This window comes from Tinamus guttatus, unplaced genomic scaffold (assembly GCF_059628265.1).
Source record: "Tinamus guttatus ecotype Peru unplaced genomic scaffold, ASM5962826v1 Tinamus_guttatus_pri_ptg001272l, whole genome shotgun sequence".
NCBI classification, from domain to species: Eukaryota; Metazoa; Chordata; class Aves; order Tinamiformes; family Tinamidae; genus Tinamus; species Tinamus guttatus.
Genome location: NW_028289806.1, coordinates 762,624 through 784,102, shown reverse-complemented (window position 1 = coordinate 784,102; position 21,479 = coordinate 762,624). Strand labels below are relative to the sequence as shown.

The window sequence follows — 21,479 nt, the reverse complement described above, 5'->3', positions numbered from 1 at the left end:
CCAGTCTGAGGATAGCACTAAAGAGGGGGCACTGGGGGACACTGAGCTCCATTAGGGTCACACTTTGTGATGCTGAAGAGCTGCTGGCTAAACAGGCATTCTTCTCATCCGAGCTACACATATTATATTCTTCCTAAGTGTTATCTTGTGAACAATCTCAGCAAAGCCCAACTCTCCCCAGCTCCCCAGTGGGGGAAAATGATTGAAGTCCTGACTAATTTACATCCACTCCAGCTTCCTTCCCTCGGGGATCTGGCTTGTATGGTAGGTTGCATTGAGCTGAACTGGATTTCTCCAGGTAAACAAACGAGAATTTTAAAACAGTAACACACTCTCCTTTCTGTGCACGAGGCTCTGCTTGCTTTTCCTCCACTGTCCCCAAGTTCTCAATATTGAAGCTTGCCAGTTTTGGCTCCTCTAAGTCACACAGTTTTTCTGACTGCTCTTTTCATCTATTTTGCTACTGACAGTTTTTTCTCTCATTGTTGATTCTAGCTCAAATTGTTAATTTACCTCTACATTCTGGCTACAAATCTGTGATTGAGGAAACGGAAGAAGATCAATTCCTATACGGAGCCTAGGAAGGATCATAATAAATCAAGGACAAAATGGTTATATTAGGAAAGTTTCCTCTAAAGACAAAGTTGATTAAGATCCCTAGAGAAAGAGATCTAACACAACCAACTCAGACTTCAATTGCATTATGAACATTGCCCTGGGCAACTGCTCTGAGGTGCATCTATTTAGTCTGAAATGAATTAGATTGGAAAAAAAAAAAAGAAAAAAAGAAAAAAAGAAAATCTTCATGGAAAAATAACTGAATTTATACAAGTCAGTCTGCTTCAAGAATTAACAAAAAGAGAAAGTAAGTCTTTGGCATTCCATACTGTAGGCTGAGATAGCATGTTAAATATTTGCAATGAATATGAAATTAGAGAACAATCTGTGGGCTTTCTTCACAGTCTGGCTTTAGGTATTTATTATTTTAAAGGTGGGAAAAGCCAAATTTCTGGCACAATAACAATAGTTGATTTAATTAAACGCATAAGCAGCAACCCAGAAAAAGCCATTAGTAAGCAGGGTTGGAAAATAGATTTTTTTCTCATTAAATGGTTGGATTTTACATATTTATAGTGAAATGTTTGTATAGGAACAATACAATGCTAAATGCAATGTTGCATGAGAGATTTAATTAAAAAATATGAGCTCTGAAGATGTGACTTTGCAGCCACAAATATCCATTCTGCTGTTTAGGGGACATGACTGCTCTGTGCGAAGAACGTGCTGAGCAGCCTGGAAGGCTCTCCAGGAAACGATCTAAACAGGATTTTTATGATGGGATGCGACCATTTTTCAAAATGTGTTTTTAGAAGACACAAGAACTTCGGAACATTTCTGTTGTATTCAGATGCAGTACTAGGCAATTTGTGTATTTTCACATAGCAGGAAGAAAAGATGCAAAGTGCCTGAGTGGAAAGTATCTAAAAGGCAAGTGTTCACAGGCTTTCTCGTGAGCAGCAGTCTCTCTCTCATTTGAGAAACCATGAGTATTTCTCTTACTCTGCATCAAGTTCTCCATACATCTTATATTTCAACATAACTACTTCAGCAGCAGTCTAATTCTGTCCTCTTTGTGCAGAGTCCTACACAGCAAATGAATGAGCTTCACATTCAATGTGAGATTTTCTTTAAATTCCGAACACCTCTCTCTGCATTAACCTCAGAAGGTATTAAACACCACTTTTGAAATGCTTCACTTCTGGTAGGACACATTCACCCGACTGTTATGCATCTTCCTCACCTTCCTCAGCAACGACAGTCAGAGTGACCACGTTGCCTGCGTCTTTGATCAGCTGCACTATGTTGTCATGTGAGAGCTCGACGATGGATTGACCGTTCACTGCCGAGATGCGGTCGCCCACCTTCAGCTTCCCACACTGCTCAGCTGGGCTGCCCTCTATAACACGGCCAATCTTGTGAGGAATCACTAGGAAACCAAGAACAGGCAGGTCAGCTTTTTCAAATCACAGTTAATACTCATTTAAGTTAGGCACTGTACAGACTCAGAATTACCATAATCACCATGCAGACCGTTCCTACTCCAAAAGGTAGCGTTTTAAAATAAATATTGAGAGGTTGTTCACCAACAGTCCAGAAGCTGATGCGTATGATCAATAGAGTGGCTCTCCTGGCAGGTACCTAAGCTGAGCTTCTGACCCTGCCCCAGAGAAGCCTCTCTCCCTCTCTCCACCTTCTCAGCAGCGGATGTGCTGGGCCTAAAGGTGCTGCAGGAACAGTCTGCTGCAGTGTCACCCATCTGCAGGGCTACACAGTGCTACAGAGAGGTTAAGAAGGTAAAGCATACATGGTTAACCTGTAATTTTTTGGTCTGCATGCTGAACCCACGGGACCATGTCATTCTGTGTCAGTTTGGCAGAAAGGCTGTGTGGTGATCTCTGAGAAAGGGAACAAACCAAAGAAGGCTGCTGAGGTCCCTCAACACTCAAGATACACTTCACCTGGCCTCTGCAGGGAAGAGACACAGTGTCAGCTCTTCCAGGAGTGCCCCCCTCTTCCTGACACTTGATCCATCCTATGGCTCTAGGCATTTTGAAGACTCTTAAACATGTTAGTAGTGTTAACCTTATCCTAGGATTAGTGACTTGAAGATAATAATAAGGTGGAACCACCTCAGTGTCCCTCCTATATATGTTGCTCCAGTTCAAAGGTGCTGAACCCTGATGCCAAGGGAAGAGTCCACATTCTGCTAGCTAAGAGCTGTCCAGTGCTTGGGTCTGAAGATCCAAGAGCTGTCCCCAGTCAGAGAGGAGCTGTTACCATGGGACAAGCACACTACAACCTAGGGCAAAAGCAAGAGCAGCTCACTGTGCTGTTTGCACCTGATACTAAAGGCATTGAACTAAATCAAAGCACATCAGTCTGTGTTCCTATACATCTACAGCAACCTTTCACTCATCTGAGTCCCTAAAGCACAGCAAAATGTTCCAGTCCTTACAGAACCTCACCAGGGCTCTTCTGCCCACCGTGCAGGCTTCTTAGCAACTCCATTTCCAAGCAGCACTGTCACTTGACTCACCCCTCTGTGCTCTTCATGAGTGCTCTTCCTGTTCCTGCCTGTAAAAACCTGTTTGGATATCCAACAAAGCCTGAGCCTGGAGTGGTTTTGACACGTACCTGGCTTATTAAGTTTTTTTAGTCCCTGCTCTCCCAAACATGCTTCCTCCTTTTGAGAGACCAAATTGACAAGGAATGTTATGCATTTTTCAAGATTATCAGCAGGTATTTCAAAACCATGACAGCAAATCTGAAGCACTTTCAGAAAGAGACATCAGCTGAGATCATCACCCAAGATGAAAAAAACATCAAGGTTTATTTTAATGAGGCAACACACAGAGCATTTACTGGACAAGAACAGCCATTAAAGTCTTCTAGCATTTACCATGAGTTTAATTTTTAATTACACTTCCCTTAAAAGAGTGTTTTTTTAGTATAATCTAAACCTAAGAACCAACTGTGAAGAGAAAAACAGGGTTGCAGACTCACAACTGCTGATTATTTGCTTTAAAACAGCCCAGCTTTACAGGAACGCAGCCGCTTCATTTTAAACTGAGACAAAAAGTTCAGCACCCAGCACATCAGCTTACCTGTCTGCTATTCCTGTGTGTTAGAAACAGCCCAGGATCACAGTGCTTATATTTCAGTCCTGAAATGGGTTTCAATTAACTTCTACTATTTCCAATAATAGTATCAATCTAACATAGATTTGCGCAGATTCCCTGACAAAAATGTTGTCTACATCAGTTCTGCTTGTATTATTTTTATTAATATCCAACTGCCTAGACAACACAACAGCAGCCTACAGTGATTCTAACACAGGACACAATTTTCACAGCATCAGAGGGTGACAGGGCCAGGCCCAGCTGTTACCATGGGAACTGCTCTTATGAAAAGCTCAGCAGCTCCGCGTGAAATGGAGGAGCAGAAGAAAGTGGCCGAGTTCAAAAAAAGACACACAAACCATCATTGTACCATGGACCACTTGAGGAGGTTCGGAAAGGTGATTTACACCAAGCAACTATACGAACTATATGAATGGGGTAAATGAACTACCCATGTTTTAATGGCAATGAACTGAGTGAGTTTGTGGGTGAATTCACTGAGCTGGTTTGGATTTTAAGGGCTGACACAGATAACTAACTCAATGGACAAAGGGAACAAATCTCAACAGGATGATCCTACTCATCAACTCATGCAGAAAATGTTCAGTTTATACTTGGCACTGCTATATAACTAGCAGCTATCAGCACATAGAATACAAAATGCATTTGATTACACAGAACAAAACTGCTCGTGTAGAGGGTCACGAATCTGTCCATTAATTGTGTTGGATTCCAGGGCTTCCTGCACGCAGCTTCTCTTATTTGTTTCTGCTCACATCGTATCTTTTCATTTTTGCTTTTAACCTCAGTTATTTTGCTGTTTATCTTTTCAACTATGCCTGAAGACAAATCCATATATAAGAATTGTAATACAAGGTTGTGATACCTCTCACTTTGAGGATATTTTGAGGCAAACACCCTGTCTTCCTGACAATAATAAAATTGAAGCTATATTTGCATTAAAATGCCTATGAATTAATGAAGTGTACAAAATCTACCACATTAGCACAGCCTGAAAACTGTCCATGTCCTGAAGAATAATCTGGCACAAATGCTTCACACTCCCATGTATGGACTGGTTGAGTATGATTTATTTTCTCCCTGCTCTTCACTTATGCCACAGTTGGGTAAAAAAAAAAGGTCATAAACATGAAACAAAACAGACTAAACTTCAGTTGTTTGAATTATGAGAGTATTGTCAATGAAACAAGACCATACATGCACAGACTGCTGTATATGTAACCTAACCACAGCCTGGGGAAGGGAAGATCACTGAAGAACCCACAAGCATGCCTAAGCCCACCTGCTAAAGACAACAGCAGCTTTGGTAGAAGCGTCACGCTAAAAATACCAGCCACCAGTGAAGCCAGGTACTGACAACACTGGGCTGAATATAGCACTTACCGCCAGGTGGAGGTTTATTTTTTGAGGTGAGAATGACGAAGCCAAATCCTTCATTTTCCTTTCGCTGTAGACGGACATCATAGACCTCTGAGGACTGCTGGCTTGCAAACTCCAACCTATTCAGTCGGGGAGACCCATTTTGGCCTGAGATAGACTGTGACTCTTCCTCCTCTGGTTGCTTTTCTCCTTACAGGACAACAAATGAGAAAAAAATATATTGCTGTTTTAATAGGCAACTACAACAAAACTGTACACAGCAGTATTAGCACCAGGATGAAGAAATAGTGCCTGCTTGGGAAAGCAGTGGGCAATAACAATGAGTGTTATTACTCCATTTACACAGCACAAGCAGCTGTTCTAAAACATCTGCAAAAAGGAAAACATCAGCCTCGTCCTAACTTTCAGAGTCCTACTTGTGCAAGCAGTGCAAGCTAGCAAGCATCAAAAAGATCAGCTTATTAAATTCTGCTTTTCTCCACTTACTCAAAATTACAGATGACAGTCTTTAATCTCAGAAGTCATTCTGTTCTACTGCAATAATTGATATGTTTCAGTGCAGTTTTAGTTGAAATGATTACGAAAATGGAGGTATTCCTTTAGCCAGGCTCCATTTCTCACAGTGCACCCTCCTGACAGACACGTACCACCAAAGAAGATCTTCCTCCGGACTGTGAGCAGCACTTGACCATTTCGTGCAGCGCTGGTCATTAAGTCCAAAACTTGTTTGTGTGATTTCCCTTTAACAGGCACTCCATCAATGCACATCAGTTCATCAGCAGCTCGAAGCCTGCCGTCTTTTTCTGCTGCTCCCAATGGGATTATGGCTCCAATATAAATCTATCAATAAAGCACAGTCAGTGGGGGGTTTGAACTGTAAAATAAGAGCATATCAAAATACTTAATGCTGCCAATCTATACAAATCCAGATAGAAAAGCGCTTTCGGAAGGATATTTTTAAAGAATCTGTTTATCATATTCTAGCAAAAACATAGCCAGTGAGCATAGTCTGTGCCAGCTGAATGGATACAATTTGGGGCTCAAAGCATCCAATAAATAACTCAGAGCTTTTCAATGAATTCTGGAAGCATCCTTATCTTATGAGACATGACAAGTCCAGAGTGTCTGGGGCAAAAGCAAAAGCTTTGGATAGAAACCAGCTTCACCTGTGAAAAGATACCGAGACAGCTCCATGCTTTATGTTTTTTAGTGTCTAACTATCAAGAGCTATGCAAAGAATTCAAAGAGTTACATTCCCTATATCAATTTGGCCTACCACATCCCATAAAGTGCCAGGTAAATGGGACACAGAGGAGAATAACATACTCTAGTTTATATGCTACGATCACATTCAGGTTAAATGAAAGATTAAAAACAATTACTGTCAATAGCTGTCTGAGGTTAAGCATTAGACAGCAGGTCATCTGTACACAGCAATTTCATGACATTAGCTTGACACCTAGTAACAGCTATTGTTATAGAAACAAAAAGACAATAAATGCTATAAAGTGCAACGTAAGGAAAACTGCTTTTTCTTCCCCAAGAGAAATGCTGCTCTTCCTTTTATTCAACTGCATATTTGAAAAACTCAGGCATTGAATCACAGCTGCTAATGGGAAAAGATAAATTTTCCTACAATTGTAATCAGAAAACAATCTACCAGCATATCTAGTCCAAAAGCTTTTCCTCTTAACTTGATAGTTAATGAAATATCCCCTGATGATATAGTATATCTTTAACTTCCTTCCAAGGAAATTTTTTGGCCTTTTATGAAATATAGCGGATTCCTCTTAAAGCCCACCATAACAAGAATGGACTATCCAGGACTTTCCACAAAACATTTACCATTCTGCCTCATCTTTGACATTCTTTCACAAGGATCTCAAGCAGAGACATCATCTGAGCCAAGACTCTAACAGGACTGGCAGTACAACATGCAAAGGCTTAGTGCCAACACTATCCTTCACATCATTCTCAAGATATAGCAACAATTACAGAAACATAGATCAGTATTACATGCTTCATGGAATATTATTATTGCCAAAAAAATAGAATCTAGACAAATAGAAAGCGAACATTTTTGTTTTGGACTGAAGTCAACCACAAAAAGGAAAGGAAAGAAAGGTAACTAGCCATTTTCACAGAATCACAGAATGGTTGAGGTTGGAAGGGACCTCTAGAGATCATCCAGTCCAACCTCTGCTCCAGCAGGGACACCCAGAGCAGGGGCACAGGGTGGCACCAGGCGGGTTTGAAGATCTCCAGAGCAGGAGCCTCCACAGCCTCTCTGGGCAGCCTGTCCCAGGGCTCTGGCACCCGCACAGGAAAGAAGTTCTTCCTCATATGGAGGTGGAACTGCCTGGGTTTCAACTTGTACCCACGACCCCTTGTCCTTTCACAAGCCACCACCAGGAAGAGTTTGGCCTCATCCTCCCTGCATTCTCGCCTCAGGTATTTATACATATTGATCAGATCTCCTCTCAATCTTCTCTTCTCCAGGCTAACCAGGCCCAGCTCGCTCAGTCTTTCCTCACACGACGGCTGCTCCAGGCCCTTCATCATCTTCGTGGCCCTGCGCTGGCCCCTCTCTAGCAGCTCCAGGTCCCTCTTGTCCTGGGGAGCCCAGAGCTGCCCCCGATGCTCCAGGTGCCTCCCCAGGGCTGAGCAGAGGGGCAGGATCCCCTTCCTGGCCCGCTGGCAATGCTCCTCCTGCTGCAGCCAGGATCCTGTTGGCCTTCTTAGCCATGAGGGCACATTGCTGCCTCATGGCTAACTTGTTTTCAACTAGGACTCTCCAATCCCTCTCCACGCAACTGCTTTCCAGCAGGTCAGCCCCTAATCTGTGCTGGTGCCTGGGGTTATTCCTCTCAGGTGCAGGACCCTGCACTTGTCCTTGTTGAACCTCATGAGGTTCCTCTCTGCCCAACTCTCCAACTTGTCTAGGTCCCTCTGAATGGCAGCGCAGCCCTCTCCACATCGCCATTTTCTTCCTTTCATTTGAATGGGACAGGAGCTTAAAATCTGTGCTTAGTTAAAGGTATTTCCTTTGTCTGCTGTCATACAGCTTATAACAAAACCTAAACCCACGCTTCAGCTCTTTAACTCTTGGTTTCTCACAGACACTCAAAATGATTACAGAGACTAAAATCACCTTTTGCAGTGCTTGGGTTATGAGCAGGGCCATTTCTGGCCCCCAAGAAGGTTTGATGCTGGACATGAAGCTAACGGTCTTTGCTGCCTAAAGCAAAACAGCATGCAAAGAACACCAAAAGCAAGTACTAAGTACTACAATTAATTATTCTGACAGTAACATTCCTGAATCAGTTAGAATGGGAGAGAAATGAGAATGATAGAGCAGGGTCATTCTAAGAGGAGTACTGTAAGATAATACGTGGGCAACTGTAAACAACTTCACTTACTGGTTGATCTGGGCCATCGCCTCCAAGCACCCGGAAACCAAAGCCTGACTCTTGTTTCCGCAGGAAAACATCCAAATCTCTTGTGTTTGGAGCTAAAACAAAACAAGTATGAAAAAAGCTTTTTCAAGAAAAAGCTGAAAAAATAAAGGATAGTTTAACGAAGGCCACAGGATAAAACAGAGCTGCTTTCATATGCAGCCTTGGAATAAAATCCAGACTGTAATATGGTTCAGAACTATATTCTAGAAACACTGAAATTATGAGGCTTATTTCAGAAATTTGATAATCAGAGCACCTTAGAGCTTGAAGAATTAGAATTGTCATATTGTGGCAAATTGGTGCAACTTCCTTTTTTCATGACCTCTTACTAAATACAACACACAAATTCCCTACTGTATTCCAGTGTAGCTAGAGTAACTGATTTTTGGCATACCAAATTATTTGACATGTCAAGTTTGCTTAGTTTTCTTTTTCTCTGATCTCCAATGTTAGTCCTTAATGACTTTGTTGCAAACAGTATTTTTTAAACTGTCTGTACAGTCTTGCTATGGAGCCATTTACATAAGTCTATCTGCAGCAAAACTCAATTAAAATATTAACAAAGAGTTCTTCAGAAAACACCATCAGCCTCTTCTAGCCTATCACTAAAACCTGTGCTTGCAACACTATGAAAGGACTTATATAAGCACTGGAATTCTTTAATACAGCTATGTCAATGTCAGCAAAACAGACTTTATTTTCTACTTCTTATAACATTTATTCCTGGCTAATAAATGTTACTCAGGAGAATATCTGGCTCTGTTCAGATATACTGACATCATTTAAATTTCACCTAAGTACAGATGATGCTAAAATAGTCCATGTCTCTCAAACAATCTGTTTTGGAAGAGGAAGTTGCTTTTATCAGGTCCACAAAGTGAACCTGTTCAGAACTTTCTGGTCAGGAAACAATCTTAGAACATTACCCCATTTCTGTAATTAACCATTTAATCACAAATATGTTTGGGGAATATGTTGGAATATGCACAGGAGGATACGCTGGCTGATGATCACACATTTAGAAGGAACATCTCATTTGCTGATGGGGTCTCGTGTAAGTGAACTTGCAAAGCAGTCATTACAATGTCCCTTTTTACCTCCCTTGCTGTAACATCAGCCCGCTGTTTTAGCGAGGTAGCCCCTATTATTGATTACTCATATCAGGGAGTAGCTTTCCCAGCAGCATTTCCAGGATATTTATGGAACAGGTTTGGCTGACACCCTTGGCGCAACAAAAGGTTTTTGTTTATCCCACGGTACATCCGATACAATGAGTCAGTAGCTTTACACAATAGGTACTTGTTTTCACTGACTGGTTGGGTATCTTTGTTAGTAAAACCAGATAATGTTATAAATGAGGTGCTGAGCTATAATTTCCAATGCAGCTGTATATGCCACATCATACAGTGTTCTTCCCAAGCGTGCCTTGAACATTCACAAGGTTAAAGACCTGCAGCAGTAACCGGAAAAGAACAAATAGGTATTTTAGCAAGGCTAAAGGGGAAAGCAAAACTTTCTTTAGGAGGTTCCAGTTTTTTTAAATTTCTGTATGAATTAGACATTCCTCAAAATGCTGTATATACACAAAATAAATGGCTAAGATGAAAGGCACAGTAGTTTTACCACATTTATGACATACAGGAAGCATTATTTCATAATTTAACAATTCTAAGTTGAAGTTGATATACTCACGCTTGTCCTCATATATAGTCTTAGACTTCAAGTAGACTTCTGAAGGGTCTAGCTTAGGAGAGCCTGATCTTACAGCAGTGGGTGGAAAAGGCATAGGCTGTGGGATGGGATCGCTGAGAGCTTCTAGACTCCCTGAATTGTCTTGTTTATCTTTCTGAAACAGACCCCCCATTCCCACAAGATCCATATTAAACGAAAAGCAGTAACTGCGCTTGTTTACACATGCCTGCAAAGGCAACAAACATCAGTCAAAATGCACAGCAAACCAAGAGAATAAGGGCACCGTTTCCCCTAGTTTTTCCAATACATAAGCTGTGTTCACAGTAGGTGTCTGACCAGACTGATAAAGGCTTCCAGATGTGTCCTGAAACTCTACTGAAGTCTGGGCTTAGAAAGTTAGTCCAGGGACTGATGCTCACAGACAAACCTCTGTGATTCCTCATGATTGCAAGCTGAATCATGCTCTTGCTTGCAATTAATTTCTGTTTATTACAGGGTGCTAGCAGCTCAGCATGCAACTGCCTCCTCCCAATTTCAAGCTGCTGAATTATATCAAAACAACAGAAGAAACATGAGGTATCTTCGATATCAGGTCAACATTATAAAGTAGTGAACAGGAGGAATACAATGGAGTATTACTAGGCATACATGCAATCAGGAAAAAAAAAAAAAAACGGTATTTGTATTTTTCTGTTATGATGTTTCCGCAGCATTCTAATACTATTTCAAGAAGGACACTAAGTATCCTTGTAGCCTCCCATCCTAATTCCCAATGGTTTATGCACTGAAGTAATTTTAAATATTGATTCTGGGTTGAAACCCAAACTGGAAAACTGGAGCATGGCAGTCTGCATGCGTCTGTGCATGCTAAACAAAAACACAATTAGAAGAGACTTAGATGCCCTTTTAAGAAGGCTGGAAGAAAATTCCCCCAAGGCATTTAGTAGTTTGACACTTCTTGTATGTTTATAAACATAAGACCTTGCCCTTTTTGACTGAGTTAGTTTGCCAGGCTGTTTAATGCCACTGAACATTGAGTGCTCTGTGGGAAAGTTGCTCTCACGTGTCTGCTAGAATGCGAGACCCTAAGTCATAAGTATTTTTAGCATGCCTGCACAGAGTGCACTGAAGTAGGAGCTCTGCTGACAACACTCGTGTTCTCAAACTAAACAGATTTATGCCGTGATTTATTTGGTTTAGACCGCTGTATTCTCACAAGGAACCAAACCTACCCATTTTATAGAGTGCAGTCTGTTTTAAGCATAGTGAACTTGTGTGCTCAGACTGCCAGGATAGGACTTTAGTACTTGCGCAGCAGGTAACGGGGCTTTCCTAAAACTAAATAATTTCTGGTGTACAAGAAATATTCTTAAAGAAACATATCTGTTCTTGAGGTGGGCAGTGACTTAATAAGAGAAGAGTTCATGACAAAAATATATGTTACTGTGAATATTATTAAATCTCTGTGTGTTTTATTAATCCCAAATACTCTTTACAGAGCTAATATATATCAAAGATATCCCAATGGATCAGACTTTCAAGAATAATGAACATCAAACAAGAGATATATAACTATGTAGAGATTTTTTTCAACATATGCATTCAGAAATAAGGAAGCATTTTAAGAAGGGAGCTACTAACCAGTTCATTAATTTTATGTCAGGATTGAGAAACATCAAAGTATCTTAAGCATCCTTTAGAAATTCCATTTTTACTTTAATACAGGATACAGGTAATTAGCAAAGCAAAAAATGAGATGCTGTATTTTGTTTCCTCTTCAATGAGTATTCTGACAGCAATTACTTAGACAATTAATTCGTGCCAGCTAAACAGAGATGGTTCTGCCAAATTATTCTTGCAGATTATCACAGGAACTAAAATCCAGAGATGAGGTGACAAAAGCAATTCAAAGTATGCACACAGAGAAATATCAAGCCACATATTTCTACTAGTAGCAATTTCAAGCACAGTGACAGAAAGGGAATCATGAGAAAATTGTCACAGCAATGTCATACTTACAACCACAGCAAATTAACAATACTACACGTATAATCAAGACCTTTGCTGCATTTTTCATATCTCAGCAGTAAGAAAAGAGTAATTCATCATCACCATTGAACAATTCAAAAAACCTCACATGACTATAGAAGAACTTCTACATTAATCAAAGCATACTTTTGAGTCTGTTTTACAACCAAAAAAACTTGTAATTCCTCCATCAGAAAGGAAGATAAATGCATCATTAATACTCACCACTTTGGCAGTTTTAGTAGGTGAAGGAGGACCTAAAGGAAAAAGAAGAAAATGTTAAACAGAATGAAATTTGAAATACCAGATCATCACTACCATAACAGCGTTAAACCAGTATAATCAGCTCCCCTTGGGTTGAAACTGATGACTGCTCATTCACTGTTCTTCTAAAATGCAAAGCAAACATCCAGTTGACCAAAACCATCATTCAGAGAATGTCTCAAGCTAGTCATCAGTTCCACCCTGAGGCTGATGCTTCGTCCTGCTGCTTGTGATCACCTGCCCATTGCAGCCAAGGTTCCTGGAATACATTTGCAAAGCCTCAAACCCCCCAGCCACCAGGCTGCTTGCTTTACAGTAGAGACTGCATTTTTTCTTTAACTCATCCCAGAGATTTGGAAGAGACTGTGCATAAGCATCTCAAAACATTTTTGCAAAAACAAAACTAGCTTCATGTTCTCAACCCCAAATACCCAAGGGTGTAAATTAAACTTAGAGTATGATAGCTTAGAGACATAATAAGCTGCTATTTAATTTTAGAAGCTGCACATAATTCACCCATCACACTGCAAGAGGTGTTTTAAAGAGCTTAGAACTGCATACGAGAAATGCAAATGTTACATACATACCTCCTCTTAAGATAAGCAGTGGCACCTCTGTTCCTACTGGAAATTGCTTCAGCACCTCTACCACCTGCAGATGTGTCAAGTTCTGTACGTTCTGATGACAAATCTCTTTGATTACATCTCCTTTCTGAAGGCCTTGGCACCACTGGCTGTCTAAAATCATTTTCACCTTCTGTCCTGTAGGACTGTCTGCAATGGCAAACCCAAAGCCTTTAGGACCTTTGACGAGAGGAATGGTGACCAGCTCTGCTTGAGATCCTCCTGAAGATGCCACAGAGACTCTCTGCTCGTTTGTGTCCACGGAAGGGCCGTTCAGACGACCGTTGACTAACATAGGGCCTGGCTTTCCGTTCTGGTCCAGTACAACTGTGCCTGGTATTAACTCTTGACTGGGCATGCAAACATCTCCTTTGGCCACAGGCGGTCCATTGATAAGAGGTGTAGCTGTCACTATATCTACAACAGAGTCTTCATTGTCCTCAGGAAGAGGGTAACCACGACACAAAGTCATGGTCGCATATTGGTTCACAGGAACTAGTTGAAACATCTGGACAACATCTGCATGGGTATGGCCAAGGACACAATTTCCATTTATGTCGACAATTACATCACCTGTTACAAAAGGAAATTCAAAGCATCAAACTCACAAATAAAGCTACCCAAACCTCTGAAACATTCTGAGGCTTAGAATAAATTCCTAACTGGAGAAAATTGTTGTACATCCTTAAAAATAATGAATGGGGGTTGTACTATTACCTCTTAGCAGTCTTTTGCCAAAAAAAAGCCTAACGGATTTCCTCTTTGTGTTTATTATATTTCAATCCAGAACACAGTGTGCTAAATATATAAAGTTTAATCTGCAGCAGATTTAATAAATGATACTATGCAGCCACAAAAGATAAAACAGTGCATGCGCATTACTGCAAGCAGATGTCTTATGCTTTAATTCATATTGCACTGTCTTCTAAACTCAATCCAGAATAAATCGGATTTTTTTTGTTTTTCTTATAATTATTTTGGGACTGGCTATAACTTGGGACATGCCCACGCATATTCTGTGTCCCTATACTGACACTCTACATGGTTAAAGATGTATTTCCAGTATGAAGAGGAAGTAGTTTCAGATCCTGAAACCTTATTTCATAATTATAATGTTCATTATGCACTTTGCACATACAGCATTTGTTAATTAGAAGGCAACTCAAAGTTCAGAGAAATACCACTTTACCTGGGGCAATTTTCCCATCCTGTGCAGCAGGACCATCTTTTAACACATTCTTCACCTGCAGAAACTCATCAGGTCGGTCCCCTCCGATGATCGTAAAGCCAAATCCCATTGTACTTTTCTTCAGGGATGTCCGTATGAGGGCTCCAGTAAGCTGGGCTGGATCTCTAGTGAAGAGAGACTTCTCTGCTCCTGTGCATGGCAAGATTCAAAACAACCCACCATCAACAACGCTGCTAGGAGGTGGCCATTAACTCCCCAGCTGGTGGTGACTGCAGACACGAATACAGATAATCAGAGAGAGGAGGACCAGAAAGGCTAAGGACCAAACCTCAGAGCATCGCTAACTAACAAACACTAACTAGAATATTTACAACTACTGGGAAAAAAGCAAGACTTACTTGAACTGATACTCAAATTGATACTCATCAAAATCTTAAATTTCTGGGCTATTTTTCATTGTTTACCTATAGATATCAATAACAAAGAACATAATATTAAGTGATACCTGATTTTGAAGGGCCAACATCAGTTTGTCCTAGCTGTTTTTTTCTTTTGGCTTCCAACACTGGGTTTTCAAACTGAGTTTTCTGGTTAATATGGCTGTAAACATACAAGAAAGAACAACATCGTAAGAAAGTCTACTTCACAGGAAAGACAACCACAAAAAACACACCTCCAATACTGCTTCTTATTATCTCATATACCCCTACTGTGACCTGAGTTATTTGAGTGTATTTCTCTTATGGGGATGAAAAGCAAGTAGCAATCACAGTAATTAATGTGAACAAGGAAAGCTTATTTCTACTGAGTACGTTTAGCACTTATACTGCATTACAATCTATACATACTGCATATGAACTGCTTCCTTATTTTCTGCTGAAGTCAACAGTTACTACTTACTCAACATAGTATGTTCCATATTGAGGGTCTTCTATTTTTTCCCATCCATAAGGAAGTTCTACAGTCAGGAAAAAAAAAGGTCTCCATTATAGTGGTAAGACATCTGCAAATATCAGAGTTCTTATGAAGGAATCACAAATTACAGACTTAAGGGAAAAAATAGAGAATACATATGCCTTTTTTCTTTCCTTCATTTGTTTGAGGCTGGTCTTTCTAAATAAAAAGCTTTTAGCCTGCTGCAGGGAATCTGAAGTCCTATACCTTTAGCTCATTGTTCTTGTTTTAGTGGATGGGGAAAATTTACATTTAATGAAATTATGCCGCTTTAAACATATAATAAATAAGGTGCAAACTAACCTGCTTAGACATGAAAAACATACAAAGGGAGAAGGAAAAACGCCTGTGTTCCCAAATACAGCACAAAAAAAGGACTATAAACACCTTACTACATCCATCCCAAACTTGAAACATCATATGTCTCCATTTCATTTTTCAGCTTGAATTTAAGACCACCCAGCAGGATTAATGCCACCTTTATTCATTCTCCCAATAACACCAGCATATTTCACTGCATTCTGACAACATTCCAGCATTCAGTCAACTCTAAAAGCTGTTAGTCAGACGTATAACAGGCAGAAGTGATGAATAAGAAGATGGTCCCCATCACGGGAGGCTCTTTTACTGTGTGATTGTTCTGATATTCACAATACAGTTCAGACATAGCCAAACTAGCTAGTACTTCTTTAGGTCTGACAGCATTAAATTCAGCACTAGCATGTCCTGCTGAGAAGACTAAATGCAGTTCTGTGCAGTCACTGTTTGACTGCCCTCGCAGCCCTGAGCAAGCTAGCTTACAGTGAGTAGTACTCATTCTTTTAGACATCCCTAAATTAGGGGTCTAAGGTAGAACAGATTTATGTAAAATAAAACCAGTGCTACAAAAACTTGCAGACATTTCAACCGACTGCAAAGTTCAGAGAGCTGCTTTCTGTGATGAATTCACATTCGAGTATGATGGTGCCCAGGAGCACATTATTGACTGAAGGTGATAAGTGGTTTATATAGAGGTCCAATAGCATAACTATTCTTATTACCTTGCCATGGAAATTTAAATACTAGAACAGATAAGTTAGCTATCTAGACATTGGGAAGGCAAAAATTTCTACATAATCTTGTTTGAGGCTGCTCTAAGTTTGAAGGCAAGAGCAAATTTCCTAGCACATAAAAGCATGTTACCAATTATTAATATTAGCACCATTCCACATAATTTGACAAGAGACCCAGCGAGACTATTCATTTAAACGTTGTTCATTTGGATATCCTGCATTCGTCTACTAAAAGTGCCCTTTTTATCCTGTGGCGAGCTGTACATCTGTTTAATAAGCAGCAGAATGAGGCAGTTGCTCCAGCTGGCTTCATTATGAATACACGATTGTTAGGCTGTGCAATTTAGAAAGATGATAGACTATTTTGAGTGAGCCTCAGCTTTTGCAACATATCAGATGTTTGCAGGAGACGGAGTTATTTCTTACTTTTTTTTTTTTTTTAGCTGACTAAATTGCATGACTATGTAGAAAATGGTTGCTGGAATTGCCTGTAAGCCAATCACAAACCCACTGACTATGAATCTGACCTGTAAGTAATGGGATGAAGATTGAAGGGAGTCAGATTGCTCTCTTTACTTACATATTCATGTATTGTATCACATGCACTATGTATTATTAGATGTATTATGCCATATTTTCTTTCATTATTTGTATATTTCAGTACTTATGGACTTTTCCCTGCTGTTGTATCCCATCCTCACAACAATTTCCAGTGAGATCTTCACTAATACATCCAGATTTCTCCTCAGCAGTGTTAATGTAGAACAAAATAGTCATTCTCTTCTCGGCAATGTAGATATATCCACAATTCAATCAAATTCCTCCACCCCAGGAGAATGATGCTATGGTATTTTCCAGTCTAACTTCGTATTATCACTAAATGATGGACACTCAGCACTACACTGTTCACTCCAGAGAGTCACGTGTTTCAGGAAGAAGCTCCCATCTCAGCATTAATCCAACTGCAATGAAATCAGACACTTATGAGACTTAAAGGGAAACAACTGATTTCTGAATATCTCACCTCCATCTTCACAGTCTTCAGGAGCTTTGGCTTTCTTGCAGAGCCGAGGATCAAGCCACGTAGTTGTCTTGGTGTTATGGCTGTGGAACAAAACACAGAGCGTTGAAAAAAGAGAATTCCCTTCAACTGAGGAAACTTTATTGCACTTCTAAACTTCTAAGTATTTCTTACCACAGGCAAACTGTAGCCTTTAGACAATGTAACCTTTCCTTGCACCTCAGCTACGTCACAAAATGCTAAAAAGGCAATCATGGTGCTCAAAATACGAGCACGCTGGAGACTCCGCAGCACACGCGTGAGGAGAAACGCTCTCTGCTGCACGCAAAACCATTTGTGGGAATATCAGCTGTTTCTACCTCAAAGGAAACTCCAACGCCAACAGCAAAACACCTTCTACTTGCCCTTCGATAGGATTTGGGGTTTTTTGCCTTAGCATTCATAAAAGAGGCTATCTCACATTTGCACATATGAACTGCTTTCCTATCTCGGGCTTTCAACTGTGATGTTGATATTTTTAAACATATACTCCAAGCCAAAGAGCACATGAAAAGAAGAAATTAGCAAATTCTCATATTTCTGAGAAATTTCATACAGTTAAAGTTTATATGATGCTATACCTTACCAAGCAACATCCACCCAGCTTTGCATTTTGTAACACTCTCTAAACAAACTGACTTTGCACATAGAATCATGTTTTCCTGTGTCATGGTTTCGAAAAAAAACATCAAAAATATATTGTATGGATTATACAGATGACAACAGCACACAAGAAAACATAATATTGAAGTCCTCTGTACAGTACATGACAACCATGAATAAAGAGTAGTAACAGTTGCTTAGATGAGAATACAGTGAAGAGGTTTGAAATCTGAAATTAACCATCTTCTGGGAGACATATTAGCAAAATAATTGCTATGCAGAAATTAGGTCATAGATGAAACGAGAAACAAAGCAGCAGGAATACATGAAATTTCCTACAAATACCGAAGAACAGATAAAATCACAGAATCACCAAATGGTTGAGGTTGGAAGGGACCTTGAGATCATCTAGTAATGCCCCAGGACACGTCAGGCTACTCACTCTATGAAGTAGATCATGCCCGTGTCTGTGTAGGCCATTTCCCAGTTCTTGGGTAGAGGTTCCAGGGTCTCATCCCTTGACAAATAGTTTCTGAAATCCATGGAGCTGCTTGTCTGGTTGTAACTGGGCACAGGTTTCATCCAGTCAGAAGGATCGGAATGTTTTTCTTTGTTTTCTGCAGTTGTTTAGGGAAAGTGTTACTATTTATCAGATGTTTGTGTTGTTTCTCATTAAGAACCTCTCTCTTACTGTGGCTATGAGTGAAAATTAAACATACCCATTTATCTGAAGTATATTTTTCCACCTTTTTTTTTAAACTACAAACTTTTAAAAGCTAACATGAACATTGAATTCTGCTTTTCCCTTTCCAAATAGAATTAGCTTTGTATTGTTTGTATTAAATAAAATATACATGAATTATACTCTGCAAAGGGATTCCTCTTGCAGAGTGGATAATTTTTTCCTTCGTCTTCATGTAATTGGCACTACATGTTCTCAAATGACCAGTACATTTTATGATGCAATTGAACATCTGGCTGGGAAAACAGCTGTTTCTTTTAAACATGATTTCAAAATGGAGTTTTGAACACATTCAAAATCTTATCTGAATAGAAAATCATCTTCAAACTTCATCATAATAAATGGAGCAGTTCAAACAAGCACGAATGCTAGTTATTCATTCATAAAATACTTCACAGAATTTCTCCCCTTGTCAACTAACCTATCCCTCCACTGCCATTTACGGCTTCCTTTTCCTCCTCTTCCTCTTCTTCAGGAAGAGAACTGTCAATCCTTTGCATTTTGCTGACTGATGTGGTTCTTTTCCTCTGTGATTCAGTGTCAAAATCATTGTCAAAAAGAACTTGATCCACTGGATCAGGCTGAAAGGGACTGGGCTCTGCTGGAGGCTTTGGAGTACCATAGAAATTACCTGACCAGGAGATAAAAATCAGCATAATTAAAAGCATGCATACCCGTGGAAAGCACTGGTAGTTGTAGTGAACATTTTATTGTCTATACAAGGTGTTGGTGAAATACCAGAAATGTAATTTAACTTTTCGAAAGCATCAGCACCATCAAAAACAATCAACACTCATGAATTATTGATTAAAAACACATAACAATATGGTTTTTTTTTTCTAATGTTGCCATTGTACATCAGAAACAAAAGTCTAGATTCAAAACTTACAACCTGCTACAGGCTTCCAAAGAAAATGTCCGATTTGTTATTTTGACTTGTATTTACTAATGCTCCAGAAAGAGACTTAAGAGAACAGTCTGAGAGAAGCAAACAGTGAAAATCAATTGCTCCTATTCTCTTGTAAAACATGTACTGATTATCTGGAATAACATGCAGCAATAGAAACACACTAAAGCCAAAAAGCAAATTGATTTTGTGCAGAAACATATACCATCTATTTACACAAACACAACTAAAAATAATTGATTTAAAAACTACAGCCCTGCCTTATCAGCAGGAAAGCTCTTGATATCATTTCATCTCAAAATGATTTCTACCTGAGAAAAAGAACACATTTGTAAACCAATATTTTCATCTAAATCACAAAGATTGGGAAGCATCTGTTGCTTTCTGGAAAATAATTTGGGCAAATGACTACCCCTCTGACTGTTCACATGATTTTTATTAGGGAGATAAAGATAGTGGTCATGAGTCCTGGATATATTCCTGGTCTGATAAATGGGATCACCATACCATCATATGTTCCACTTTCCAGCAAGGCTCCACTTTCTTCCAGTGCTTTGAATTGTTCAACAGGAATAAAATTATAGTCCACCCCAGGGACCTCCCCATCCCTGGGAGCCCTTGTAGTGCCTGAAAAGACAGAGAAAACACACTTGTAAGATGCCTAAATGCTGCTTGTTTATAAAATGTTGCCTGTAAACTTCAGTCAAAACAGTAGTTGTTTGAAGCTTTATATGATGATGGTCATTTCGGGAAGATAAGAGACACTCGCAAGCAAGCAAACTGTAACTTATAAAAACTAGGGCAATAAATTATGTAAGAATGACAGTTATGATATCAAGGGGAGAGGGCAAAAGCAGGATGAGGTGGCAAGAAGAGAGCTTTTTTTATATATTTTGTCAACCAAAAACATATTGAATGGTAGTTGGTGGTGGAGAAGGCAATATTAGTTCATGATTTTGAAGAACTGCTTAACAGCTATAGTATTTTAACACACTTGTGTGGATACTTTATCTTTCTCCTATTTTTCGAGTGCCCCTACCAGTTCAGTTTGCATTGAAGTCAGCATGACAGCACTCTCTTGAGTTTTGGGTCACCAAATCCATAACGAGCACAGAGACTTTTCCTTAACCTCACAGGTCTGAGTTCAATTCACCTATAATCCAAACCCTGCCTATAGACAGGGTTTTTTTTTTTTTTTTTTTCCCTGAAGGAAGGAAAAACATCAGCTGTCATAAAGCAAAACTTCAAAGTAACCAGTAAACGGCTGTGTCAGTGCAGAAGTTCTTGAGTGTTCAATCTAGCAATAGGATTTCCTGTACTTAAAATAGCTTAATTAACACTCTCCTAGAAAGGACTTTACTAGTTTATTAAGCTGTAAGTAAACTGCATTTCAATATTATCATCTTTTAAGAAAACCAAAAGCTCCTGAGCATGATCAATATTATAATGATGTTAAATTGAGGATGAAATTCCTGTAGTTACAAAAACGTTAGCTGACAAGCTGTTCTAAATTTCTTGTGCAATGAATATTTAAGCACAGCAGGTAATAAGCCTTTTTTAAACAGTAAACCTCTGAGACAAGTAAAGGATGATTTTAGGATAATTTAGAAAAGAAACTGCACGGAAGGGCAAAAAGCAAAGACAGTTTGGTAGTTGTCAGCATCTGTTACACTGAAAGGGGCTTTCTACAAATGTTTTTATCAAACGAAACAGTTAGAAGTGTTTTTAGAAGCTACAATTACCCTCCCAGAACAGCCCAACCCCTCTGCAGAGTAAGCAAATCCCCTTTTACTGTACACACATAGCAATGGAAACTGCCATCTAAT

At 39.6% G+C, this 21,479-nt stretch overlaps 1 protein-coding gene across 4 annotated transcripts in view; it reads right to left on the bottom strand.

Moving 5' to 3' along the window:
• The window catches only part of MAGI3 (membrane associated guanylate kinase, WW and PDZ domain containing 3), a 61,871-nt gene that overhangs the window by 8,125 nt on the left and 32,267 nt on the right, over positions 1–21,479 (bottom strand). For all 4 annotated transcript variants that reach the window (XM_088538916.1, XM_088538917.1, XM_088538918.1 and 1 more), the window contains exons 3-16: positions 20,161–20,280; positions 19,168–19,377; positions 18,447–18,621; positions 17,366–17,445; positions 15,236–15,293; positions 14,841–14,935; positions 14,336–14,524; positions 13,111–13,719; positions 12,485–12,516; positions 10,232–10,385; positions 8,501–8,592; positions 5,729–5,921; positions 5,085–5,270; positions 1,802–1,987 (exon numbers count right to left, since the gene is read on the bottom strand). In XM_088538916.1, the coding sequence (XP_088395042.1) occupies positions 1,802–1,987; positions 5,085–5,270; positions 5,729–5,921; positions 8,501–8,592; positions 10,232–10,385; positions 12,485–12,516; positions 13,111–13,719; positions 14,336–14,524; positions 14,841–14,935; positions 15,236–15,293; positions 17,366–17,445; positions 18,447–18,621; positions 19,168–19,377; positions 20,161–20,280 (2,379 nt within the window). The remainder of the gene's footprint in view (positions 1–1,801; positions 1,988–5,084; positions 5,271–5,728; positions 5,922–8,500; positions 8,593–10,231; positions 10,386–12,484; positions 12,517–13,110; positions 13,720–14,335; positions 14,525–14,840; positions 14,936–15,235; positions 15,294–17,365; positions 17,446–18,446; positions 18,622–19,167; positions 19,378–20,160; positions 20,281–21,479) is intronic.